Source organism: Euleptes europaea, chromosome 20 (genome assembly GCF_029931775.1).
Source record: "Euleptes europaea isolate rEulEur1 chromosome 20, rEulEur1.hap1, whole genome shotgun sequence".
In the NCBI taxonomy this organism is placed as follows: domain Eukaryota; kingdom Metazoa; phylum Chordata; class Lepidosauria; order Squamata; family Sphaerodactylidae; genus Euleptes; species Euleptes europaea.
Genome location: NC_079331.1, coordinates 22231084 through 22256807, shown reverse-complemented (window position 1 = coordinate 22256807; position 25724 = coordinate 22231084). Strand labels below are relative to the sequence as shown.

At 44.2% G+C, this 25724-nt stretch overlaps 2 protein-coding genes and 1 non-coding gene across 3 annotated transcripts in view; 2 read left to right on the top strand and 1 right to left on the bottom strand.

The window, feature by feature from the left end:
* Nucleotides 1-2032: 2032 nt before the first annotated feature.
* On the top strand, nt 2033-7279 carry TIPIN (TIMELESS interacting protein). The gene is made up of 7 exons (XM_056866123.1): nt 2033-2147; nt 2450-2543; nt 3055-3130; nt 4153-4275; nt 4390-4444; nt 5881-6087; nt 7170-7279. The coding sequence occupies exons 1-7, from the start codon at nt 2033-2035 to the stop codon at nt 7277-7279; spliced, it is 780 nt and encodes a 259-aa protein (XP_056722101.1).
* LOC130492352 (small Cajal body-specific RNA 14) lies at nt 5401-5536 on the top strand. Its single transcript, XR_008933883.1, has one exon. It is a non-coding gene; the product is annotated as a small Cajal body-specific RNA 14 (non-coding RNA).
* A 2060-nt stretch (nt 7280-9339) lies between the features above and the next one.
* Nucleotides 9340-25724, bottom strand: part of DIS3L (DIS3 like exosome 3'-5' exoribonuclease) — a 44390-nt gene continuing 28005 nt past the window's right edge. The window contains exons 7-17 of the mRNA XM_056865784.1: nt 24998-25177; nt 24620-24789; nt 24355-24516; nt 22631-22878; nt 20013-20105; nt 18860-19393; nt 17692-17846; nt 16681-16859; nt 14856-15001; nt 10085-10259; nt 9340-9666 (exon numbers count right to left, since the gene is read on the bottom strand). Coding sequence (XP_056721762.1) covers nt 9358-9666; nt 10085-10259; nt 14856-15001; nt 16681-16859; nt 17692-17846; nt 18860-19393; nt 20013-20105; nt 22631-22878; nt 24355-24516; nt 24620-24789; nt 24998-25177 — 2351 coding nt within the window. The 3' untranslated portion in view covers nt 9340-9357. The remainder of the gene's footprint in view (nt 9667-10084; nt 10260-14855; nt 15002-16680; nt 16860-17691; nt 17847-18859; nt 19394-20012; nt 20106-22630; nt 22879-24354; nt 24517-24619; nt 24790-24997; nt 25178-25724) is intronic.

The window sequence follows — 25724 nt, the reverse complement described above, 5'->3', positions numbered from 1 at the left end:
AGACTTCTCCTTCAGTGAAGACTATAGGAAAGAACGCGCTCCAGTTCTCGCGAGAGTACGCCACCTACGCTTTTAAGCGCACGCGCAGTCGCGTCCCCTCGATGGCTTGGCGCGGTTTCATCCCTCCTTGTTTGTTTCTCTTAAAGCGGAAGTGGGCGGTCCTTTCTGAGGGAGGTTGGCGGCCGCGCCGGAAGTGGTTCTTACTCCGCTAAATTCGGCGCCGTCTTATCCTCGCCGGCCCTTTTGCAGCTGCTTCCAGTGGAGAAGGTTAGTTTGGGTTGGGGGGCTCGCGGGAGGGGGCGGCTGGCCTCCGGTTCCAGACTGCGGGCGGAGGCCCGGGCTCGCATGTGGGAAACAACCGCAGCGAGGAGAGGGCTGGGCGGGAAAGCTGCTTTTCTAAAAGTATTGTTGATTGGATGATCTCTACACGGGGGACCGTTCAGAACTCCTCAGTCCGCTCCATGTGTAGGCCTGACCTTTTTTCAGTGGAAGCTTGCCCCGGGGTGGGTGTGTGGGAGGGAGGTGGGGCTTCTGTGGTTCAGCAGTGATAAGAACATAAGAAAGGCCCTGCCGGATCACACCCAGGCCCATCCAGTCCAGCAGTCTGTTCACACAGCGGCCAACCAGGTGCCTCTAGGGAGCCCACAAACAAGACGACTGCAGCAGCATTTATCCTGTCTGTGTTCCACAGCACCTCATACAATAGGCCTGCTCCTCTGATACTGGAGACAATAGGTGTGCATCATGACTAGTTGCCATTTTGACTAGTAGCCAAAGATAGCCCTGTTCTCCATAAAAACATAAGAAAAGCCCTGCTGGATCAGACCCAGGCCCATCAAGCAGTCTGTTCACACAGTGGCCAACCGGGTGCCTCTAGGAAGCCCACAAGCAAGATGGCTGCAGCAGCATTTTCCTGCCTGTGTTCCACAGCATCCAATATAATAGGCATGCTCCTCTGTTACTGGAGATAATAGGAATGTATCATGACTAGTAGCCATGGATAGCCCTGTTCTCCATAAGAACATAAGAAAGGCCCTGCTGGATCATCCCACCCAACCTTGGGTACCCAGCTTCCATAAAATTGAATGCCAGGTACCGGAGATACCGTTACCTGGCATTAAATTTTATGGAACACAGGCAAAGCCAATTAATGATATTATTTTTACATTTTTTTAACTTAAAGTATAAACATGCTTAAACCTATAAGTCTTACAGCATTTTCTTTTATTTAACAGTCTTTGGTCATTGACACCTTGTGGGGAGGGGCTGTTTCAGCTGGCAAGTCTGCTGTAGGCCCGCCAGACCAGATGGGGGTGGGGGAGCTGCCTTGGCTGGCTCACGGACCGGATAAGAGATCTCAAGGGGCTGGATCCAGCCTGCGGGCCACGTGTTTGACACCCCTGCTCTAGATCATGTTACAGGTTCTCACTCAGCCATGAACTTCACTGGGGGATTTTGAGCTAGACAATCTCTCTTGGCCTACTCTACTAAAAAGGTTGTCGTGAGGATAAAAAGGAGGGTTGGAGAGATTTGTAAGATGCCGAGTTCCTTGGAAGGGAAAAAATCGGTGTGATAAGGTGTTAGGTGTTCTTTTTAGGAGAGGGTAAAAGGAAAGGGGAGGAAGAAATCTCATCTTGTTTTAGGTCCATTTTGACATATTTTTTAAAATGCTATTCTGTAGCTCACCAAAGTTGAAGGCTGAAATGCAGCTTGTGCTGTACTACTTATAAAGACCCAAGAGTTTTCATTAATAATTGATTGTTCGCGTGAACTAGTAAAAAGCAAAGGAACAGGGTTGGTCCATTCTTTAAACCTGGGTGGGTTTGCCAAATTACAGGTCCTGCCTTTACCTTTGAATTCAGTCCTGAATTGGGGTGTGTGTGAAAGAGGAGCAGAGAAGTTCCACAAACTGTTTTGAAAGTTGTCTCTGTCTAGGTGGTCAGTCTTTTACTGCCTCTCTTCCCTTACATCCTAGTCCTTTAAAATAACTTTATGGTGTTCTTTTGCAGGACAAAACAGCTTTGGTGGAAAGATGATGGATCCAGGAGAGGGCAGTTTGTTTGACATTCCTGATTATGAACACACCCAGGATGAAAAGTTTCAACCTCTACCTCCCCCAGAGTCCCCAGGGGGAGATGATGAAGAAGGTACCCTAGTCACTTGTTTCCAATGCTAACCTTGTAGTAAGATTAGAATGCATATTGCATGCATTGTTGAAGCCTTAAGGAAAAATTACTTTCTGCTAAGATGGTGGCTTTGAGATGCTTTGTTTATTTTGTGTTTCCTAAAATAATTCAGTTTAGAGGTAACAGTTCGCAAAAGCCTAAATCTCAGGCTACCAGTGCATCTGTCTTATCTATCTGCATATCTTATATAGCAATATTTATTATGGTGAACAGTTCATTCTGTGTTGGCTTGCATTTCCATTTTCATTGTGTTTATTTTCCAGAGCCAGTGGGGGGGAAATCGTCGCAAACCAAGGATTCCTTCATGGCTACTGGGAAAGGTGTTAGAAAGCCAGTGCCTAAACTAGATGCTCAAAGGTAATATGTTTCTAATTCTCCATGCATGCACATACTCACTTACTTGTATGTAATAGGAGGAGGAATCCATTTCCAGCATCTGAGTGGTGCTAGAGTCCTTGTGCTAAATCTTTGAGATGCAGCCAAATGGGCAGATTGAGTCTGAGCCTTTTCCCCCGATCCTTTGATCTCACAGCAGAATTCGCTTGTGGACAGTCACCAAAGTGGATTGAAAGTGCATTATTCAGTGCATGTGAAAACACTGTTTGTGTTGACCCTTGATCCTTACAAGGGACTTGCAGATCCCCTGGAATATCAGAGGACTACCAGAGATTCCCAGATCCTAGTATAAGAAATTCTGGTCTTCGGAGCTGGGTAGCACCTTTGACTCCTTTAGAATAATCAAAATCGGGGGCGGGGGCTGTATTGAGAAAGAGATATCTATTGTACACATTGGATTTCAAGGAGTTGGAAGGAAAAACTATTAGTGAAAAATATTTTAAGTAATTGGAGACACTTCTAACATTCACAGATTAATTTCAGAGCGAGGACTGCCAGCTCTGCGGCATATGTTTGATGATGTAAAATTCAAAGGTAAAGGGCATGAGGTAAGTCATGCTTAGAACTGTTCTCTTGATCTTTGTAGCCATGGTGTGCATCTTACATATTCTGAAGTCTAAGCAATGCTGGAGCCAGTTCATTCCATTATGAAGTCCTTTGTCAACGAAGAGGGAGACTCTGATTACCAACATTTGTGTGTGTGTGTGGCTTGCGACTCTTGTGATGCTGGTTGCACAAAACTGACTACATGCGTTCATTTGGTATTTTAACTGGTAGCTGTATAAAGGAAGCTGAGGCAAGGAAGAGAGTTTGCTTCAGTGCTGGAGAAATTATCTACATTCACACTGACTCATCCTTTCCCCCCAAGACCATTTCAGGCAAGGGTTCTAGTAGCATATATTTTATTATAACATCATGGGGTTGCGGGAAGGAATCGTGCCTCAAAGCTGAAGGCATACGCTCAGAAGGTTATCCCTAAGTTGACGGTTTTAAAAAGCAAAGCATGGAAATATTCATTCAAGCACCAGAAAGGTGAAACTCAAGGTGCAGTATGTTTGAAAGGATGAGTGTTGGAGTGAGCGTCTGAGAGAGAACATTAAACATATATTTTTAAAAACAGTATAGAATGGGGGCATGGGTTGCATCTCCAGGGATGTAATAGGCACTTGATAATCACATTCCACAGAGCACTTCAAACTGTTTAGACCTGGGGAAATAGCATTTTTTTGCAACAACAAAATATTTTTGTTTGAGAAGGCAGTATTCCCCTGTAATAAATGTACCAGCTGAGTAACTGGGTTCCATTTAACTATGTATTTATGGCCTGGACAGGTTTTAGTGATACATTAAACTATTGCTTGTGCTTGCAAGTTTTTTGCTTACTGCCCATGTCTCTGTGAAAGTGGGTTTTTTAAAAAAAAAATCCAGCTACCCTGTTACAGCTCAGAGATGCAATCCTAAACTAATAAATGTTTAAGGCTACCAAAGTAGCCAGAACCTTTCTGGAAGTGAGTGTGCCCAGTTTTTTGCTGAACAGGCAGTTGTAACAGTACCATGTTCTCATGTTCAGGCAGCAGACTTGAAGATGATTATGAGGCGCATGGAGCACTGGGCTCACAGACTGTACCCCAAACTTCAGTTTGAAGATTTTGTTGAGAGAGTGGAGTGTTTGGGAAGCAAAAAAGAAGTCCAGGTGAGCATTACCTGCGTCTGTTTTGAGGGGAAAAAACTATGCTTAATCGAAAGCCCAAATATAATCAGGAGGAGATGCTGACCAGTAATAAACCAAACATCTTATCATTTCTAGACGTGCTTAAAGCGAATTAGACTTGATCTGCCCATTTTGCATGAAGACTTCACAGGTAACGAAGGCATGCGTTCTTTTCTGCCGTTTGCTTGGAGAATTAGCGGTTGCTCACGTTAGCACTGCATCCTTACCTCTTGTTAATACTTGAACTTTTATGCCAGGGGTGTCAAACATACAGCCCGGGGGCTGAATCCAGACCCTTGAGAACTCTTATCCGGCCTGTGAGCCAGCCGAGGCAGCCACCCCATCCTGCTCCCAATCTGGGCTCGCAAGGCATGGCCCAAACAAGTGACATTTATGTCATATTCGGCCCTCTTAACAAATGAGTTTGACACCCCTGATTTATGCACTCTTGTGAAAAATGGCTACATTCATGTAGCAGTCTTGCCTGGTCCCTCGCGAAAATCCCTGCAGCCTGCAAGGTAAGGTTTTTTTAACAGCAGCCTGAATAGCTCAGATCAGCCCAAGCTTGACAAATCTCAGAAGCGAAGCAGGGTCGGCTTTGATTAGTACTCAGGTGGGAAGACTCCCAAGGAAGTCTGGGGTTATTATGGGCAGGCAATTGGAAACCACCTCTGAACAAGTGGTCACCCCAAGTCGGCTGTAACTTGATGGCACTTAATTTAAAGCAGGGGTGTCGAACTCGTTTGTTTTGCCCTTGGGCTACAAATACGTTTACACAGAATGTGTTTTGTATCGTGGATACCAAACTCCCCCAATAATTAGGTAAACTGCTGTAATTGCATGTTCCTAATAAACTTTTCTCTCTCTTGGGGAGCACTGCAGTTGTATCAGCAGTGATGAAATTCATGACCCCCTTCTGAGTAAAAAAACCTCTCAGCTATCAAAGACTCCCTTATTGATTCCCATGAAGCACGCAGTTAGATGTGGTTAGAACGTGGAGTAGAGGGGCAATTCAGTTTCTGTACTCCACACCGTGAAAAGCTTCAAAAGCTTTAAAGCTTCTATTATTTTGCCTTCCTTTCTGCCTCCTCCCCAATCCAGATAACTGTGGCTGCAATGAATATAGGCTGCATTTGTTAGCAATACAGTGCATCCCCTCTGCAGCCACATACATTAACTAGATGGTTCCTGCCGACAGGGTCTGTCAAGTAATCAGATTTTCTGTGCGATGGCTCCATACACTAGTAGTAAATAACACAACAGTTCAAGATTAGGAAAAGATTAATTCAGTTTTGATACTGCACACTGTATACTTGATTGTGCTTCACATTGCTTTCTGATTTGTTAATTTGTTAAACTATATATACACTTCTTTGCACTTTCATATAAAGTTATATTTCTAGCTGTATTTTACTATTATGTGAAACGAGTGAATATTTGACTTTGCTAGTTCTGACAAGGAAGTGAAACGCAAAGGGTAGTATGTCTTGAAGTATGCTTGTTTGGAAGCAGGTTGTCACTATAGCTCAGCTGAGGTGTACAGTGTGGCTGGAAAGTACCCGTAAAGAGTTTGTGCTTCCCATGCAGGTGATGGTGGTGAAAGCAACCAACTTAATACAGCTACTGAAGAACTAGATGTTTTTTCTGAGGACCAGAATGCAAGAGAAGAAATGGTTGCATCTCAAAGTGCCACTCTAACAGAGGAGCAGCGACAGAGAATTGAAAGGAACAAACGGATAGCGCTTGAAAGAAGACAAGCAAAACTGCAGCTTAAGAGTCAATCACAAGAAAATGGTAAGTTCTTAAGTGCGAATAGAGAGTATTTGTGGTAGTATTTTGGTATACCAGTTCTAAAAAAATATTGAAACTTCCATTGTCCTGATGCTTTAGTGGCATATAGAAGTAAGCCGGTTTTATTCTTCCATAAGTGGTAGAGAAAGTCGGCATATAAAAACCAGCTCTTCTTCTTGTGGGAAATCTCTTGGTCTAGTTAGATTTTAGATATATACATAGCAGTAAAATGATGTGTTTGCACTACAGTGAAAGGCTTATAACTCAGTTGTTTATGATTCCATGGGGGTGGGGGGAGAGAGAAAATGTGTTCTAGCCAGGGCTGGGTAAGACCAGGTGCTCAGTCCCACCCTCCTCCAAGTGAAGAAAAATAACTTCTTAAAGAATGTAACATTTTATAATGATTTGTGTATTGTCATGTCCAGTGGTTGTGACTTATTGTAAGCTGTCTTTGGTCCAGCTTGAAGGGAGAGTTGGGATAAGTGCATTTTGAAATAAATCGAAAGGGTCAGGCCGCTCGCTTAAGCTCTAGTTGTTGTTAATTCAGCTCCTGTAGAAGTCCTCACTGTTGGGATCTCTGCTTGAGAATGAGTTAGCCTGGAAAGTAGGCGCCTAAGCAATCAAATCAAGAGATTAGAAAATTAACGCAACAGTAGGGACTTAACAAACTTCTACATAAATGTCTGCTTAATGAGGAGCTGGACGTCTCTGAAGAAGAGTGGGTTTTTATATTCCATCTTTCTCTACCATTTAAGGAAGATTCAAACCAGCTTACAATCACCTTCCCCACAACAGACACCCACCCTGTGAGGTAGGTGGGGCTAAGAGTGTGACTAGTCCAAAATCACCCAGCTGGCCTTATGTGTAGGACTGGGGAAACCAACCCAGTTCACCAGATTAGCCTTCGCCCCTCATGTGGAGGAGTGGGGAATCAAACCCGGTTGTCCAGATCAGAGTCCACCGCTCTTAACCATTACACCACGCTGGATTCTGGTTCACAAAAGATGATGCTAGAATAAAATCTTATGTCTTTTAAGGTGTTACTAGACATGCTGATGCAGTCAGTATCTTTTGTTTCTTGATAGAGCTGTTTGCGACCCAGCCAAATGAAGAATGTGATGGCATGCCCTCTCAGGAACGAGATGACCTGACTGTAGTAGAAACAGAAGGCTTACCTTTTGAAGCTACTGACTGAGATGCAGTGTGGACAGGAAGATGATGATAAATGACCTTCAACTGTTTGGGATTAAGGGTTTTAAGGACCCCTTTCACCCTGAAGGAGTGGTAGCGAAGTCCACCGTTCCTTGATATTGAGAAGTTTTGGGTTTTTAGCATGGAGTTCTTACTGGATCAACTTTGGATGCTCTCACTGGGCCATTTTACTAGCTGTCGTAAGTAAGAAAGCAGATTCTGAATTGCGGCTCCATCTTCTCTCTTGCACACCTGGCTTTAGAAACTGGGTTAGTGGGTGGTTTTTTTTGGGTTTTTTTTCTTATAGTTCTACTGGCATAACTTGAAACTGGGGGAATTGAAGTAACAGCCTTAATCTCTTTCAGCTACACCTGGATGCTGACCACTGCCTTTGAAAAACTGAATCCAAATGATGATGTATTTTAAAAAACTTTCGCATTGTGTCATTTTGTACTGTCCCTTATTTTGTACAAATAAGGTTACAATAAAGTTTGGAAATAACCTTCAGAAAGGAAAATTGTACTGGTGGTTACAATAAAGTTTGGAAATAACCTTCAGAAAGGAAAATTGGTTGTTATGCAGCGTCAAAGGAAAGTGTAGGGAGGATAACAATACATAGAATCACACCAGGGTCATCTAGTCCAACCCCCTGCACAATTCAGGAAATTCACAGCTACCTCCCCCACACACCCCCAGTGACCCCTACTCCATGCCCAGAAGATGGCCAAGATGCCCTCTCTCTCATGATGTGCCTAAGGTCATTGAATCAGCATTGTTGACAGATGGCCATCTAGCCTCTGCTTAAAAACCTCCAGGGAAGGAGCGCTCACCACCTCTATGACCTTAGGCAGATCATGAGAGGGAGGGTATCTTAGCCATCTTCTGGACATGGAATAGGGGTCACTTGGGGTGTGGGGGGGAGGTAGTTGTGAATTTCCTGCGTTGTGCAGGGGGTTGGACTACATGACTCTGGTGGTCCCTTCCAACTCTTATGATTCTAAGTATTAACTGGGCCAATCCTGCCTAGCTTCTGAGATCTGATGAGAGTGGGCTTCTTCCTCAGCACTTGGAGTATCAGTGAAGAAGAAGAGTTGGGTTTTATACCCACTTCTCTCTACTGAAAGGAGTCTCAAAGCGGCTTATCACCCTCCCCACAACAGACACCTTGTGAGGTAGGTAGGGCTGAGAGAATGTGGAGAACTGTGACCAGCCAAAGGTCACTCAGCAGGCTTCATGTGTAGGAGTGGGAAAATATATCCCGGTTCTCCAGATTAGAATCCACCGCTCCTAACTACTATACCACGCTGGATGGTTGCTAAGCATCCACTTGCATTTTACCTACACATTCCCACTGTCCCAGAACTTTTACCCCTATTGTCACACAACGACTTGAGCTCCCTCCCTAGCAGAGAAGGATGACTCAACTGCATGAGGTATTTTGCAATGTAGCATTCAGCATAAGGAAACATTCTGTTTCACAAGTGAAAACAGTTGATCCAAATATATTATTCCTTATGCCCCCCTCTTTCAGCCGTACTGGCAGAACTCAGATTCTGAAAAAAGGTCCAAACTTCATTCTATCTTTTTACTTTAAAGCGATTTCTAAAAGCTTGCCAGGTGTTTTGTATAATTTTACAGTCCATTTAATGCCTGCAAACAAACCAGTTTGTCAAGGAGACTGAAAGCACTTTGAATACTCAACTTTCTATCCAAAGGAAGTTGATGTAATTCATTTTTAACTGTTCGGGAAAACAGACGCAGATATAAAAATTTTGGTGTGACAGACAGCAAATTTTTCAAGCTAATGGAACGACACCACCATTGGTGTTTGAAACAGGTTCCCTGAGTTACTGTAAAATTTTCACAGTCCCTGTAGTCAATTTCTAGATTACATTAACTGCTACAAGCGAGTTTAAAAACAAGATCTTAAAATGTCCTTATCAGTAGATACAATGAATGATATGTACAGTGACTAATTGAGCACAGCCCACTAAAACGTTTTAAAGAAAATATCCGCACACTGTTATTTCTAATCCAAAAAAACAGTGGAAGAGTCCTATAAAACAACAGTGGGTGGCGATTTCACGCTCCGCTGTCTGCAGATACATCCAATAAAGCCGAATCCTTGATTTCCTCCAGTAAGCAATACAGGCTGATGCCCTTTGTTTGGCGGTACTGTTCATATTCTTCCTCCACTGGCTTTGCTTTGGCCTTGTCCTGTGCAAGCTGAGCTTCCTCTGCGGTCTTTGTGACTTCCCTCACCAAATCCGTTTTAGAGACATGGTGATTCTGAGCCATCTCCAGTTCTGACATCTTGTAAGGCTTGCAGCTTGTTATTTGAAGCCGGATGGTAACAGCGTGGCACCGAGAACTCTGTATGGATATTTGTACCTGGGGGGAGGGGGGGGGAGACGAAAAGACAGAAAGATGCTTAGTTACATTGTGGAACTCCCTGCCCCAGGATGTGATGGCTGCCAACTTGGAAGGCTTGAAGAGGAGAGTGGACATGTTCATGGAGGAGAGGAGTATTCATTACTAGTTAAAATGGATACTAGTCATGATGCATACCTCTTCTCTCCAGTATCAGAGAAGCATGCCTGTTATGTTAGGTGCTGGGGAACACAGGAGAATGCTGCTGCAGTCGTCTTGCTTGTGGACTTCCTAGAGGCACCTGATTGGCCACTGTGTGAACAGACTGCTGGACTTGATGGGCCTTGGTCTGATCCAGCAGGGCTTTCCTGTGTTCTTATGCTATTTTGCCTCCATTTCTTAAAAGACTGATAACATTTCACACAGATCTGAAACTTACTGTCACATGGTCAAAGAGTTTCAGGGTAACAGGCTCTCCAACTGTGGGAATGGAGATAATTCTGTCAGGAAAACGCTGGAGACCCCCCGGTTTCCAACTGCAGCTCTTGTCGCTTTGGCAAGAGAGGACCAGACCTTCCTTGTTTTTCAGATAGGCGGCTCCTTTAATTCCATACCTGTCGCAGAAAGATATAAAATGAAACCCAACTTTATTTGTTCCTTGTACGTCACGGGATAGGGGGAGTTGGTGCCCCAGATGCAATTAATTAGTAAAATATAAACTTATTATTTCAGAGGGTAGCCGTGTTGGTCTGCAGTAGAATAGTTAGACATGAGTCCGGGAACTTTGACTCTTGAAAGCTTATACCCTAAAACTCCTTGGTCTCTAAGGTGCTATAAAAGCATGAATCAGAATCATAAGAGTTGGAAGGGACCACCAGGGTCATCTAGTCCAACCCCCTGCACAATGCAGGAAATTCAAAACTACCCCTCTCCCCCACAACCCCATTGACCCTTACTCCATGCCCAGAAGATGGCCAAGATGCCCTCCCTCTCATCATCTGCCTAAGGTCATAGAATCAGCATTGCTGACAAATGGCCATCTGACCTCTTCTTAAAAACCTCCAGAGAAGGATAGCTGACCACATCCCGAGGAAGCCTGTTCCACTGAGGAACCGCTCTGTCAGAAAATTCTTCCTAATGTCAAGACGGAAACTCTTGATTAATTTCAATCTGTTGGTTCTGGTCCAACCTTCTGGAACAACAGAAAACAACTCGGCACCATCCTCTATATGACAGCCCTTCAAGTACTTGAAGATGGAAGCAACACTTTGTTTTCTTGACAGCTAATGTAATATAATGGCAGGTTAGGCATCCTTTTCTAAAGAAGAATGTACCTACAGGATACCAGCTCTAGAGCCAGAAGTGTCTCCCCTAACTCCCACAGTTATTAAATCGAAGTGTTCCACCCTAGGCAAGAGCTAGCCCAAAAGCATATGGGCTTGCTCTACTTGCCACAATCGTCAGCTGCCTCACCTGGGCACATCATCATCAAAATTTATTTCGATACAAGATCAGCTCCAGAAAATTATCAAATGGTTATAATAAAAATAAACACGTATAATTTGGCAAATACAAGACAGTACGTAAATTGAGAAGGAAACAGAGAAGAATAAAGCCCTCCCCCATCAACCCTGGCAGAGTTGCTAAGACTTAGAAGAAGAGTTGGTTTTTATAGGCTGACTTTACCACTTAAGGAAGAATCAAACTAGTTTACAATCATCTTCCCCTCCCCACAATAGCCTCCCCATCCCCTGTGAGGTAGGTGGGGCTGAGAAAACTCTTAAGAGAGCTGTGACTAGCCCAAGGTCACCCTACTGGGTTCATGTGGAGGAGTGGGAAAACCAACCCAGTTCACCAGATTATTGTCCGCCGCTCACATGGAGGAGTGGGGAATCAAACCCAGTTCTGTAGATTAGAATCCACCACTCCAAACCACTGCTCTTAACCACTACACCACGCTGGCTTAGTCAACTGCTTTTGTATCCCGCATGCCCACAGGCAACATTTAGCAACTTTATACAATAGGTTATCTCCTGGGAAGAGTCAGAAAAAAGAAGGTGTAAAATTGTTCAGATCTTCCTGGTATGGTTGACAAAACTGGAGCTATATACTGATGTTGAATATCATTACAAAATGGGCAGTGCAGCAGGACATGTTCAATGGACTCTACGTTCCCAATATTACATGAAGACAAGTCATTGAGAAAGCGGGACACAATGGTATTTGCCTTCCAGAAGGTCTGAGGGTAAAGCATTTAAAATGTGTCAGTGTAAACATTCTCCAGTATTTGGGGAGCTCAAGGGACCTAAAATAATCTGCTGGCTGAAAATATTTGGTACGCTGCAAAATGAAATGGTTATTTCTGTATATCTGTACCCTATCTGATTCTAAGGCACGATCCCAAAGCCACTGTTTAATCATTTATTTTGCTTTTGGGGGCCCAAGCTGCAGTCGAACTTGGCAGGATAGGCTATACTCCTGGAGCTCCCCCTCAACTGATGTTAGCCAGGCTGAGCGGTATCTGTCGGCAAGGAGGATTTATTTATTATTTCAATTTAATAAATTTATTGATAAATGGATTATTATTCTCAGTAAGCCGCTCTAAACCTGGTCACAGCTGGGGAGAGCGGGGTATTAATTAATTAAATAAAAATAAATGTTCAATCCTAGGGCCCTTAGGACTGAACATTTTTATTTATTTATTTATTTAAATTTAATACCCTGCTCTCCCCAGCCGAGACAGGGCTCAGAGCATCTTACAGAGAATAATAATTCATTTATCAATAAAAACCATTAAAACAACCTTTAAAGTAGCCCTAAAATTATGTAATCCAAAATATCCTCAAACTACTTAGGCGCCTCTAAGTGTAAAAAGTTACAACTAGGCGAGCAGATGGACTAAATACAACAGTGGTGAGGGGTTAGGGACGCCAGCAATCATATATAGGAAACCATAGCTGGCCTCAACCACAAGCCAGGCAGAATAGCTGTTTTACAGGCCCTGTGGAACTCTTAGCCAGTAGGTAAACACCAATAGCCACATATGTGTCTCCAAAGAGATCACTCCAGCCTCTAGTCTGAGAAGGGCATTCAGAAAGCATCGGGGGACTCAAAAAATATTTCGTAGGAATTTAGATTGTACAGCTTCCATTAAGCACCTTTCCTTGTACATACAAAGCTGGGAGGCAGACAGGAGCCAGGTAATAACCTTTCCTTGAAAGACTGATTGCTGCAGGGATAAAAGAGGCCCCTTTTGTGAAATAGAATGGCAGAGGTTACTCTGTGGGCGGTTTCTACTGCATGCAGTGCCTGAGCTCTCCAATGTCCAGACGACTGAAAAACTACACCAAGCTATTGAACGATTTTCATTTGTTCGATGTTGTGTCCATTTATTTGCCATCTATGTTTCCGGTGTGTCTGGGCAAAAGTGAGGACTTTTGTTTTTTGGCAATTTATTACAAGCTGCTTCTCTTCACAATATGCAGTGACGGCATAAAGTGCTCTCCCAAGGCCCACTTGTGAATAGGATAGAATGGCAGTGTCATCTGTACACAGCAAAGCAGGAATTGTTTTATCTGCAAGTTCTGGAGAATGGAAACTTGGATTTCTTACGTGTTGCACCAGGGAGTTGATGTAGAAATTACAAAGTAAGGGTGTAGTGGTTAAGAACAGTGGTTTCGAGCGGTGGACTCTGATCTGGAGAACCAGGTTAGATTCCTCACTCCTCCACATGAGCGGCAGAAGCTAATCTGGTGAACCGGGTTGGTTCCCCACTCCTCCACACGAAGCCAGCTGGGTGAACTTGGGCTAGTCACAGCTCTCTTAGAGCTCTCTCAGCCTCACTGACCTCACAGGGTGTCCGTTGTGGGGAGGGGAAGGGAAGGTGCTTGTAAGCCGGTTTGAGTCTCCCTTAAGTGGTAGAGAAAGTCGACATATAAAAAGTAACTCCTCTTCTCAACGCCTTTGCCAAGTGGTATCTCACTGGAGAGGTGGCCTTGAAGACAGGAAGCCCATTCCTAAAGGGGGGATAGATCCACGGTGGAGCTGCGCTGCCTCTTCTGAGACTTCCTGGCCTCCACAGAGAAAAAAAAGTCTTAAAAAAATAAAATAAGGGAAAAGGGGGGGAATTCCCCACTGAAAAAAAGCAAGGCTGCGCCACCAAAAAAAGTGGCACAGCCCCGCCACTGCTCAAGGAGGCATTCCCAGGCCGACAGAGTTGTGGAAGCTGCCTAAAGGCAACTCTACCTCTGGGAACACCTCCCCCACACCTGCTCAGCCGTTCTCTTCCAGGACTTTATTCCTGGACTGGCAGTGGGGGCTGGTGGCACTCCATCGCTCCCAGATGCCAGTGTGTTTGCCCCCATGCCGGCGTTTTTGCCATTTTATCCCATGATAAAGTGGCACCTTCACTAGCACAGGGTCATGCTGGCTCCTATGGAGATTTCCCCACCCCCTCAGGATTGCAGCCTACATCTTACATTTCAGGAATTTCCTTCATGCAACAAGTGGGTAAGTATACAAAGTCTTCAACCTATTGAAGAGTTCTCAAGCTTTGCCCAAAGCCTATTCCTGGGGATACTATCAAATGCTTTAAAATCCACGAAAGTAGCATGAAGTGCCCCATTAGGCTTAGAGCTGTACTTCTCCATGAGATGATGCAGGATCAAGCACTGATCTGTGGTGGAATGAATGACCAGCTCTAAAAGCTGCCTGCTCATCCATCAATATATTTTCTCTGTCCAACCAATCAAGAAGTTTCCAATATAGATGTCTGGAGTACAGTTTGCTAACAACACTAAGGAGCCTGGTCAATAGTTGGCAGGATTCGACTTTTCTCCTGTCTTATATATTGGACCAATAATTGCAAGACCCGAATCTTTGAGGATCTAAGTCAATTGATCGATATGAGTAGAGTGCAGCAAGCACTGGGGCCCACTAGTTGATATCTGATTTTATCACCTCTGGGGATATCATATAATTCCCAGGAGCCTTACCGGATCTCAGCTGATAAATATTTTAACTTCATTGGCCAATACTGGTGGCCATGCCGGGACGGTTTGTAATTGCTTCTTGAAGCATGTGTCTGTGGCTGTATTTGATGAATAAAGTGCATGGAAATGGGATTCCCAAAGGCAGGGTGAAATGTTGCAGCCTATCTTTGGAGATTCTGCATGGAGTGCAGCCCTAATTAGCTGCCAAAATTGCATTACCTGGGCACAAAGACGAGCACCCCATTGGTCCTTATTGAGTAGATAACCCCGTTGGAAGTGCAGTGCTCATCTCTTTCTGGGTCCTTGTCTTTGAAGTACATGCACTGGAAAAGCTCCGTCGACTGTTTCTGGGCATGCTGGGCAGCCTGTACGAAGAAAGCCACTGAGGTTAGAGTACACAGTTTGTTTCAGGACCTCAGCCTCTGGAAATCAGCAACACCATCTTATGTGGCTACCATTTCTCACCTAGTTCATGTGTATGGGTGTGAAAGCTGGACATTGAAGAAAGCTGATAGGAAGAAAGTAGATTCCTTTGAAATGTGGTGTTGGAGGAGTTACGGATACCCTGGACTGCCAAAAAACAAACAAACCGGTGGGTTCTAGATCAAATCAAGCCTGAACTGATCCTAGAAGCTAAAATGACTAAACTGAGGCTGTTGTATTTTGGTCACGTTATGAGAAAAGTCACTAGAAAAGACAAGCCTGCTAGGAAAAGTTGAGGGCAGCAGGAAAAGAGGAAGACCCAACAAGAGATGGATTGACTCTATAAAGGAAGCCACAGCCGTCAATTTGCAAGATCTGAGCAAGGCTGTCAAAGATAGGACATTTTAGAGGACACTGATTCATAGGGTCGCCATGAGTCAGAAGCGACTTGACGGCACTTAACACACACACACACACACATTTATCACCTGACAGTTCTTTCCGCCTGCGTCCAAAGCAGCTGAAGCATTTGCACTTGCTCATTTCTGGCAAGTGATTAAGTATGCCAGGTTTTTTTAATTGAAAGCAGGGGTACAAATATTCTAAATGTTATTGAAAGTAACGCCACTGCAGACTGAAGTTCCAGCTCCAAAAGCCACACACAATGTTAGGGTAACACTGATCTTTCATTACGAACAAAGTTGGCCACCTAGAAAAAACTCTCCATCCCCACATCAGCACAAAAAACCTGGGGAAAGTTGCCTTGGTGTGGTGGTTTGACCCCTTTTTGTGCCTGCTTTCCAGCTAAATTACCAAGGAACCCATAAAGGGCTTTTTTAGGGGAGGGAAAGCCCAATGCAGATTTTTTTTAGACTCATAGAATCACAGAGTTGGAAGGGGTCATGCAGGCTATTAGTCCACCCCCCTGCTCAATGCAGTATCAGCCTAGAGCATCCCCGACAAGTGTTTCTCCAGCTTCTGCTTAAAGACTGCCAGTGAGAGGGAGCTCACCTCCTCCCTAGGTAGCTGATTCCACTGTTGAATAACACCTACTGTAAAAAAATTCCCCTAATATCCAGCCTTTCCTCCCACAATTTAAGCCCATTCTTGCGAGTCCCATCCTCTGCTGCCAACAGGAACAGCTCCCTGCCCTCCTCGAAGTGACAGCCCTTCAAATACTTAAAGAGAGCCATCATGTCCCCCCCAACCTCCTCTTCTCCAGACTAAACATTCCCAACTCCCTCAGCCTTTCCTCGTAGGGCTTGGTTTCCAGGCCCCTGATCATCCTCGTCGCTCTCCTCTGGACCCGCCCCATTCTGTCCACATCCTTTCTGAAGTGAGGCCTCCAGAACTGCACACAACACTCCAGGTGCGGCCTGACCAATGCAGTGTACAGAACTATGACATCTTGCGATTTGGATGTGATGCCTCTGTTGATACACCCTAAGACTGCATTAGCCTTTTGTGTAGCTGCGTCACACTGGCTGCTCATATTTAACTTACGGTCCACCTGTACCCCTAGATCTGGTTCACACACAGAAGTGTAGCCCCCATCCAGGCTGCGCTTTCACTGTAACTACTATATAACCTCATAACCACGTGTGCTCACTGTCCACCTTACCCTGTTTCTGTTGTTGATGTGATTACACAGTTCTTCCAGTTCTTTGTTGCCAAATAAGTTCTCCTTGGCGCCTGCTTTGTCCTCTTTGGAAGTGGCTGCAAACAGCAACCTGTGGACCACGATGTCAGCGTACCTTCGAATGGGCGAAGTGAAGTGGGTATATTTATCCAGGGCTAGACCTGAGGTAGAGACACAAAACTGAAGGGCCAGCTTACATACTTCTAAAACTATCTGCCTGTCTCTTGGAGACTAACCAATGGTCAACAAAAATGGACACCCCCCCAGGCGTGGTGTAGTGGTTAAGAGTGGTGGCTTGGAGCAGTGGAATCTGATCTGGAGAACCGGGTTTTATTCCCCCACTCCTCCACATGAGCAGTGGAGGCTAATCTGGTGAACTGGATTTGTTTCCCTACTCCTATCCACGAAGCCAGCTGGGTGACCCTGGGCTAGTCACAGTTCTCTTAGAGCTCTCTCAGCCCCACCTACCTCACAGGGTGTCTGTTGTGGGGAGGGGAAGGGAAGGTGATTGTCAGCCGGTCTGATTCTCCCTTAAGTGGCAAAAAAAGTCGGCATATAAAAATTAACTCTTATTATTATTTACAGCTAAAAGTTGTATTACAACACTGGAGAGATAAATGCCTACCTCAGGGTATTGAGGACCTGACAGCTCTATCAGTATTTGAATGCATGGCATTGCCTATGATCTTATTTTTAAATATCTGGAAATCTTTCATACAAATTTATGTGCCACTACTGTTGTATTTTTGTTTCTGCTCTCGATACATGTTCCCTCCCCCCTTTCTAATTAGTTACTGGGTTTTTTTGCCTTCTCTCCCCCCCCTTATTTTATTTGAAATAAGAACATAATAAGAAATGAGAACAGACTCCATAACAAGAAACAACAAGAAATAAGAACAGACTCCAGTGGTGAAACCGAAATTGTGTTAAAAGGAACTGCCTGCTGAAGAAGGACGTATATAAAGACACGGAATGGCAAATGAAAGCAAGTACCATAGTGGGCGAACTCTTCTTCGGGGTAAGACCCTGTCGAGAAGTAGAGGGCGTTTGACATCGCCTGGGTGGCCATGGAGCGCAGCAGCTTATTCACAAGAAGATCAGATGGGTCAACGGCTCTGTCCAGGGAGTCTGCCAATGCCTTGTTAGATCTACACAAAATGGAATTTGACTGATTTAAATTGTGGGCAGAAAGGTACTGGCTGGATATTAGGGAAAATTTTTTTTACTGTAAGAGCTGTTCGACAGTGGGATAGGGAGATGGTGAGCAGTCTTTAAGCAGAGGCTGGACAAACACTTGTCAGGGATGATCTAGGCTGATCCTGCAATAAGCAGGGGGTTGGACTAGATGGCCTGTACGACCCCTTCCAATTCTGTGCAAACAGTGAGATGTTAAAATGTGTTCAGATCCACACGTTTCATTATTGTATTTGGACTAGTTATACTAACTATATTAAAGATTGGTTATGATTCAGTCAATGAAGAAAGCTGATAGGAAGTAGATTCCTTTGAAATGTGGTGTTGGAGGAGAATGTTACGGATACTGTGGACTGCCAAAAAAACAAATCAGTGGGTTATAGATCAAATCAAGCCTGAACTGACCCTAGAAGCTAAAATGATTAAACTGAGGCTATCATACTTTGGTCACATTATGAGAAGACAAGAATCACTGGAAAAGACAACCACGCTAGGAAAAGTTGAGGGCAGCAGGAAAACAAGACGACCCAACAAGAGATGGATTGACTCTATGAAGGAAGCTACGGCCCTCAATTTGCAAGACCTGAGTAAGGCTGTTAGATACGACGTTTTGGAGGACTTTGATTCATATGGTCGCCATGAGTCGGAAGCGACTTGACAGCGCTTAACACACACGATTCAGTTAAAAAAAAAGTAGTTTATAAACACTACAAGGAGATATTGACATGCTTATCCTTTCTTGCATGAATACCCTACTCTTGCAGAGGGTATCCAAAGGGCATTACACACATTCCTGATCTGCTGGACACCTGCTTAGCTTCAGTAATGCTGCAGCATGTTGTTCACTGGGTCTACCCTGTTTGGAAAGCACCAATCATGCAGACAACGCAATACACTCCAGAGAACTGCTGCAAAAGCACAGTTGGGCAGACACACACCTTGGCCTAAGAGTACCAGTTCTACTTACTGTGTATCTATCGTGAAACCTTTTGCGCTAGCGCATTCTCGAAGCTCTCCAAAAAACTCCTGCCGTGGTGGTGGATGCTGCCGCAAGAGAGCTTGGTATGGGAAGCTCTCCCAGATCTTCTTTGCCACCCAGTGGTTGGCGAGAATCATACACTCGGCTATTGTCTCGTGCACCTCCAGCAGCTGCCGAGGAATGAGGTCATCTATGTTCTTCTTGTCATCCAGCTGTACACGGACCTCGACTCCTTCCAGCTCCAGAGCGCCGCGGCTGTCTCGCTGAGCTCGGACATGGCGGGCGATGTCGGTCAATGTTCCTATTGCCCAGATCAGCTCATCCAGTTTTTGCTTCCTTGTATTTTCATCCAGTTCTTGGAGCTCCGGGATTTCGGCTGCGGCTGTCAGGTCTCCATCTAGCAGCGCCTGTGCTGCCTCGTAGAAGAGTTTGTAAGAAGAGCGGAGAATGCTTCTGTTGTACCAGACCTTTTTTATTTCATAAGAGGTTTTATCGAGCTCCCACATGATGCTCACAGCATACCTTGAAAATAAAAGAGACGGTTTTATAATTACGTTGAGTAAATGTTGAGACATTTCTGAAAAGATAATTTTGTTTGCTTCTTGCTGCTAAAATTCATTTTGAGACATACAACAGCAGGCGTGGACTTGCATCTTCGTGGGCTGAGAGAAAATAACCCAGCATCTGGACCAATGGATGGCCACAAGCAGGGAACCCCACTTGTTTTTTGCTGAGTAGGGATTGACTCAGGCTGACCCCATCTCAGAAAGATAACCAGGGTACTTGGATGGGAGACAACCAAGGAGGCCCATGGTTGCTATGTAGAAGTAGACAACAACAAACCAGTTAACCACTTGCATTGAAAACTCTACGCGGTCACCAAAAAGTCGGGTATGACTTGATGACACTTTTTACCACCAAGGATACATGACATTCATCTCATACTCCTAAACATTATTTTGATTTTTTTCTAGTTCTTTAGCTTTGAAGAGTAAAGTTAAATGCAACATGAATAAACAAAAATGCTGAGGCGCCATTTCTTGGTTCTCTCTGTAGGAAAGGGGATATTCAGACCTGTGATACCTGAAGGGTTAGTGCTGGGCAGGAATGCAATCCCCGAGATCGGACATAAAGACCTCACCTGTCGACGAGGCCAAGAAGGGAGCATAAATTGGCACTGAGGACAGTAGGCAACATGTCGTAGCGACGGTCAGCTAAGTAGTAAGTGGTGGCCCTAAGAATTGGGCAAATAATGATTATTAATTTGCTTGCATTGAACACACTGAAGCTTCTGCAGATTTGAAAACATATCACAACATTATTACTTTTTCTAGTGTGAACAACAGAACAATTTAGAATGAACCATTTTCCAGTAATGTTTCTACACTGACGACAGCTATTAATTTCAGCTACACTATTACATGGGATGGCGATTTACACAGCAATCCTAAGAACACTTTCCTAGAAGTAAGTCTAATTCAACAGACCTAAGTGGGATTCTGCTTTGGATCACTCCCTTTTATATTTGGTGGGGCTATTTATAAGTCTATCCACTGTTAATTCAGGATAACAGTACTTGGCGGTACTTGGCAGCCATAAGGAGACACCCTTCTAAGCCCACTGACTTCAACAGGAAGTAACTTGGGAAAAGGAATAATATAACTCACACATTTACAGTGGAATTCTAAGCAAAATAGCAGCACAAATATGAAATTAACAATGCAGGCAATTCAGTGCTTTTAAATATACTTGGTCACGATTACAAGAAAACATTTCCTTCTGAAATGCTTATTTGTAGGTTCTATTACATGATTCATATGGTTCTTGTAGAAGTATTTAGTCATTGTAATTAAAAAATTTACTCATGTACATAATTATTTGAACAGGTTATTAAGTGTTGGAACAGTTGTTTCATTCAGAAATAATTTGACAGAAAAGAACCTGCTGACATGTCTAAGCATGTGGGCACTGAAGCCAAGATGGGCTGATTTATATCAAATCAATTTGACTCATGATGTAAATCACTAGCAAAATAGAGACATCAATAATTCGAACCAAATTTCCCATGCTGAAATTCATGCATTTAATGAACAGCCATGTATACCACCTCTTGGGTGGAACCATTCAAACCTCCTGGTTTCTACAACTTCAGACCCTAAACCAGGCTTGTCCAAACTGCGGCCCCCGGGTCGCATGCGGCCCAGGATGGCTATGAATGTGGCCCAACACAAAATCGTAAACTTACTTAAAGCATTATGAATCAGCTATCGTTAGTGTCAGTGTATTTTATGTGCGGCCCAAGACAATTCTTCCAATGTGGCCCAGAAAAGCCAAAAGATTGGACACCCCTGCCCTAGACCTTGCGTTTTGCACCTCATGCACACTGCAGAATTATGATGACTGCTTATGAACGAGAGAGATTTCTGTTTGGCGCTCTTTGCTCATGTGCAAGGATGCTAACCAAGAACACTTCCTTGTTATGACTGCAACCTTAGGCACACACACTGACTTGGAAATGTACCATAGGAAAAAGTGAGATTTACTTCTGAACAAACAGGTTTGCTACGATCAGGTTAACAAGAACTTTCCAGAAGCCATGGGTTAGTAATTACGGGGCCAAATACTGTTTCCCCATGAGATGAAAGCAGTATACAGTTTAGTAGTCATATAATGATGTGGAGGTCAGGTACCTGAAGGGCTTAAAACAGGACCACAAAATGGGCTCAGTATGGATAACCCGTATGGGCTCAGTGGATAATTCTGGTGAGATAATCGAATTGCATTTCTTGGATTCAACTACACTGATTTCCTTTTAGAATAGATTACCTCAAAACATTTATTTAATATCCTACCTTTCCCAATGGGGACCCAAAGCAGCTTACATCGTTCTCTTTTCCTCTGTTTTATCCTCATAACAACCCTGCAAGGAATGTTAAGCTGAGTGGGGGTGACCGGCCCAAGGTCCCCCAGCTAGCTTCCATGGCAGTGTGGGAGATTCAAAGCTGGAACTCCCAGATCCTAGTCCAACACTTTAATCACTACACCACGCTGCCTCTCAAAGTTTATTATACTTGTTTTAATTAAAATTTATTTATTTATTAGACTTATAACCCGCCCTCCCCAGCAAGCTTACTTGCTTACTATATTTGTAAGCAAGCTGACTTGCTTACTATATTTGTTTTAATTTGCAGTCCGGTTTAAATAGAACAAATGTAAATGAACACATGGAGTTTTTACTTCCTTTACTTCCTTTCCTTTATCCCTTAGAAGCTCCTTGATCCATTGATCTTGAGCAGCATAGTTTTGAATCTAATGTTTGGGGGATATAAGGACTGAGATAAAATCTGCCACTGCCAATGTAGCCTTGGGATCCCCATTACTTGATAAAAAAGGCATTATATCAGATACAGAGGCACTGAATTAATGTATTAAAAGAGGAGAGAGATATCGCGCTCTAAGGTCCTCATAGAAACGGCATTCCAAGAGCACATGAGTTGATGAGTCAATGGAGCCAGAAGAGCATGGACAAGTCCTTTCTGAGTAAGGTAAATTCAAAATTCTGCCTCGCATAACCATAGAAAGGCACATGGGGTTTTGAATTCTCTTTTTTCTAAATCTGTCCTAGCATAAGCTTGCGGGTGTTTAGTTCTGCTCTTGCACAGTTCCCATCCTTTTGAATGGAGCCTGCACGAGTGACGTTACTGAAGATTGGCTCCCCTCACAGGAAAACATCTCCAGCTTTACCCAGGAGCAGCTCACCGTGCTCGTGCCTCGAGATCGGTGTACGAATTTGCAGGCACAAAATGAGTGACGTCTGCAATGTGGACCCCCAGCTCCAGGTTTCCATTGGGTAGAGTCCTGACTGACAGCGCGTCGTCCACATCCTCGCAGCCTTTCGGATCAATGCTGAACACTAAATGCGTCTCTCGGAGATCAACGCGTTTCAGCTCCTCTTCTGAACTCACTTTCCAGGGCTTTTCCGGGAGCACGACCGGCATCTCGCACATCTAGGGGAAGGAAGTGTATATGAAAACCACCCCCTCTGCATCCCTTATCCTCTAGCAACCGCTCATCAAACCTGCTGTAGAACCAAAGTTTAAATAGACCCATGATGTATTATTAGTATTATTATTATTAGAGTTGGTTTTTATATGCTGATTTTCTCTACCTTTTAAGGAGAATAAATCGGCTTACAATCGCCTTCCCGTCCTCTCCCCACAACAGACACTTTGTGAGGTAGGTGAGGCTGAGAGAGCTCAAAGAAAACTGACTAGCCCAAGGCCACCCAGCTGGCTTCATGTGGAGGAGGGGCATTCTCAGTGACATGCTTTTCTTCTGTGCTGCCTGGCATTCTCTGGGACTTGCCTTTCGCCTGAGTGCTTCACAACGTGCTTTTGACAATAGGGCTTCAATTATTCACTTCCAATTTGTAATATGATTTTCCTTTGATGTTGTTGTGATACGCTGGTTGTAATAGGATATAGCAACAACAAAAAGGGGAAAAAACCTAGAGAGTATATCTGAGTAAATTTAGATATTGTAGTTTATTGTATGTTAGTCTGCCTATGTTAATTTACATTGTAGTCACATTCTAAAATAAGTGGTGCTGTTTTTGAATACTACACTGAAGCAAGTTAGATTCTCCACATAATGGGGTAAAGAATTGTGGCATTCAGGTCACAACATAATCCCCTACACACCAAATCTATTACAGAACAAGAACTATACACAGGGTTGTGCGTACATGTGGCAGAATTCTGTGATGCCACCAAGATTGTGTGGAATTTGGTGCTGGGTACAGAATTCAGAATCCTGACAGTTTCAAGTTTTCATTAAAAAACAAACAAACAAATTTCCAGCTCTTGGAGACTTACAAAATAGATATACAAGTGTGCAGGCAAATGACACATGAACGCATGAAGCTGCCTTATACTGAATCAGACTCTTGGTCCACCAAAGTCAGTACTGTCTACTCAGACCTACAGCGGCTCTCCAGGGTCTCAGGCAGAGGTCTTTCCCATCACCTACTTGCCTAGTCCCTTTAACTGGAGATGCCGGGGATTGAACCTGGGACCTTCTGCATGCCAAGCAGATGCTCAACTCTGAGCCACGGCCCCTCCAATAGATGAGAGAGCAGTTTTTTCGGTGTCCTGTGTAGTTTTTTTGCTTCTGTCCATGGCCAGCACACACAGAACATGTTTTGCAAAAAAAGGATGTGAACAGAAATGAGTTTGTACTTTTTACCAATAATGGGAAATTGAGTACAGTGAGGCTATCTTTGCATGGAAGGGATTTCTTAGTTCATTTCCCCCCTATACCCATAGAGTGCATCAGATAGAGGCATCCTCTCCTCCATGTACCTGAAAATATATGACAATTCCTTAACTGCATGCAACTGATCTTTAGTGTACCAACTGATGTTACTGTCACACCGAGAACAATTTTATAATAACAGGTGAGCAAACATCATAAAACAGACCAACCTGTGCTTCAGAGAACGGGCTAACAGAAATGCTGTTTTCCACCAGGATCGTTTGAATTTCTCCTTCAAGGTCTCCTATCCGTCCTAAGACCCGCACAAAGTGACCATTTGGGTACACAGATGTTGTCTCCCAAGAATCGATTCGCACGACAACCCGAAAGTCCTGCAGAAAGACAACATTCATACATTGGAATGCCAAGGCAAACAGTGAATAAATTAGCACCTAGAGACTGGAATGTGGCTAGTCTGTGCACCAAGTGTTTTACCTGGAGGGCTTCAGCCTGCTGGGTACTGATCCGGATCTTTGGAATCCTGTAATCCCAAGGTGTCACCAGGATTTTCTGTGAAGGTTTGCCATGAGACTGGATCTCTTCTTTGGATGGAAAAGTGACCACGTAATCCCTCCAGTTCTTCTGGATGATGCCAACAACTCTACCTTTGCAAGGGAAATAAGGCTGCCTTATACTGAATCAAACCCTTGGTCAATCTTGCCTCCTCTGCCTGGCAGCTTCTCTTCAGGGTCTCAGGCAGAGGTCTTTCACATCATCTAATACTACATCCTTTTATCTGGAAAGCCTGGGGACTGTACCTGAGGCCTTCTGTGTGCCAAGCAGGCCAGCTGCCACAGCACCATGTCCCCTTACCTGTAGGCATAGGCTCACTGGAAACCTCTCCTGAGGCCTTTTCTTCTGTCTCGTTCTCACAGAGGGCAGATGTCCGTCCCTTCCATTCTCCCTGTGGCAGCAGCTCTACTGCCACGACATCTCCATGGATGGCCCTGTTCCGAGCTTTGGTGCCATAAATCAGGATGTCAGTTCGGAGATCTGCACTCCAAACAAAGAAGAATGGTTTAGCAGTGCTAGGGCTGGGGGCAGCTTCAAATTTCCTTCCCCTGGGGATAATCTCAAAGTCTGGCTCCTATTGTGCTGTCTGTCCACAAAAAGGGGATATGCCGTAGGCAGAAGTGAGATTGGAGTCTTGGGGTAAAAAATGCACAAGGGAACCTGAATATTTAGAGACGGCAGGGCTAGTGTCAGCATCAAACGAAGGCCTCTATGCTGTTTGTTGGCCCTCCTGGGACACTGGTTGGCTACTGTGTGAAACAGGATGCTGGACTAGACGAACCACTGGACACATCCAGCAGGGCTCTTCTGATGTTGTGACAAATTTCATGCTGGCCCTAATTAGACGAGGAATAGAGAATAAAACTGCTGCTGTCATATTGCCCTTGTACACATCTATGGTGAGACCATACTTGGAATACTGCGTACAGTTCTGGTCACAACACCTGAAAAAGGATATTGCAGAGCCTGAGAAGGTGCAAAAAAGAGCAATCAAAATGATCAGGGGGCTAGAGCAGCTGCCCTATGA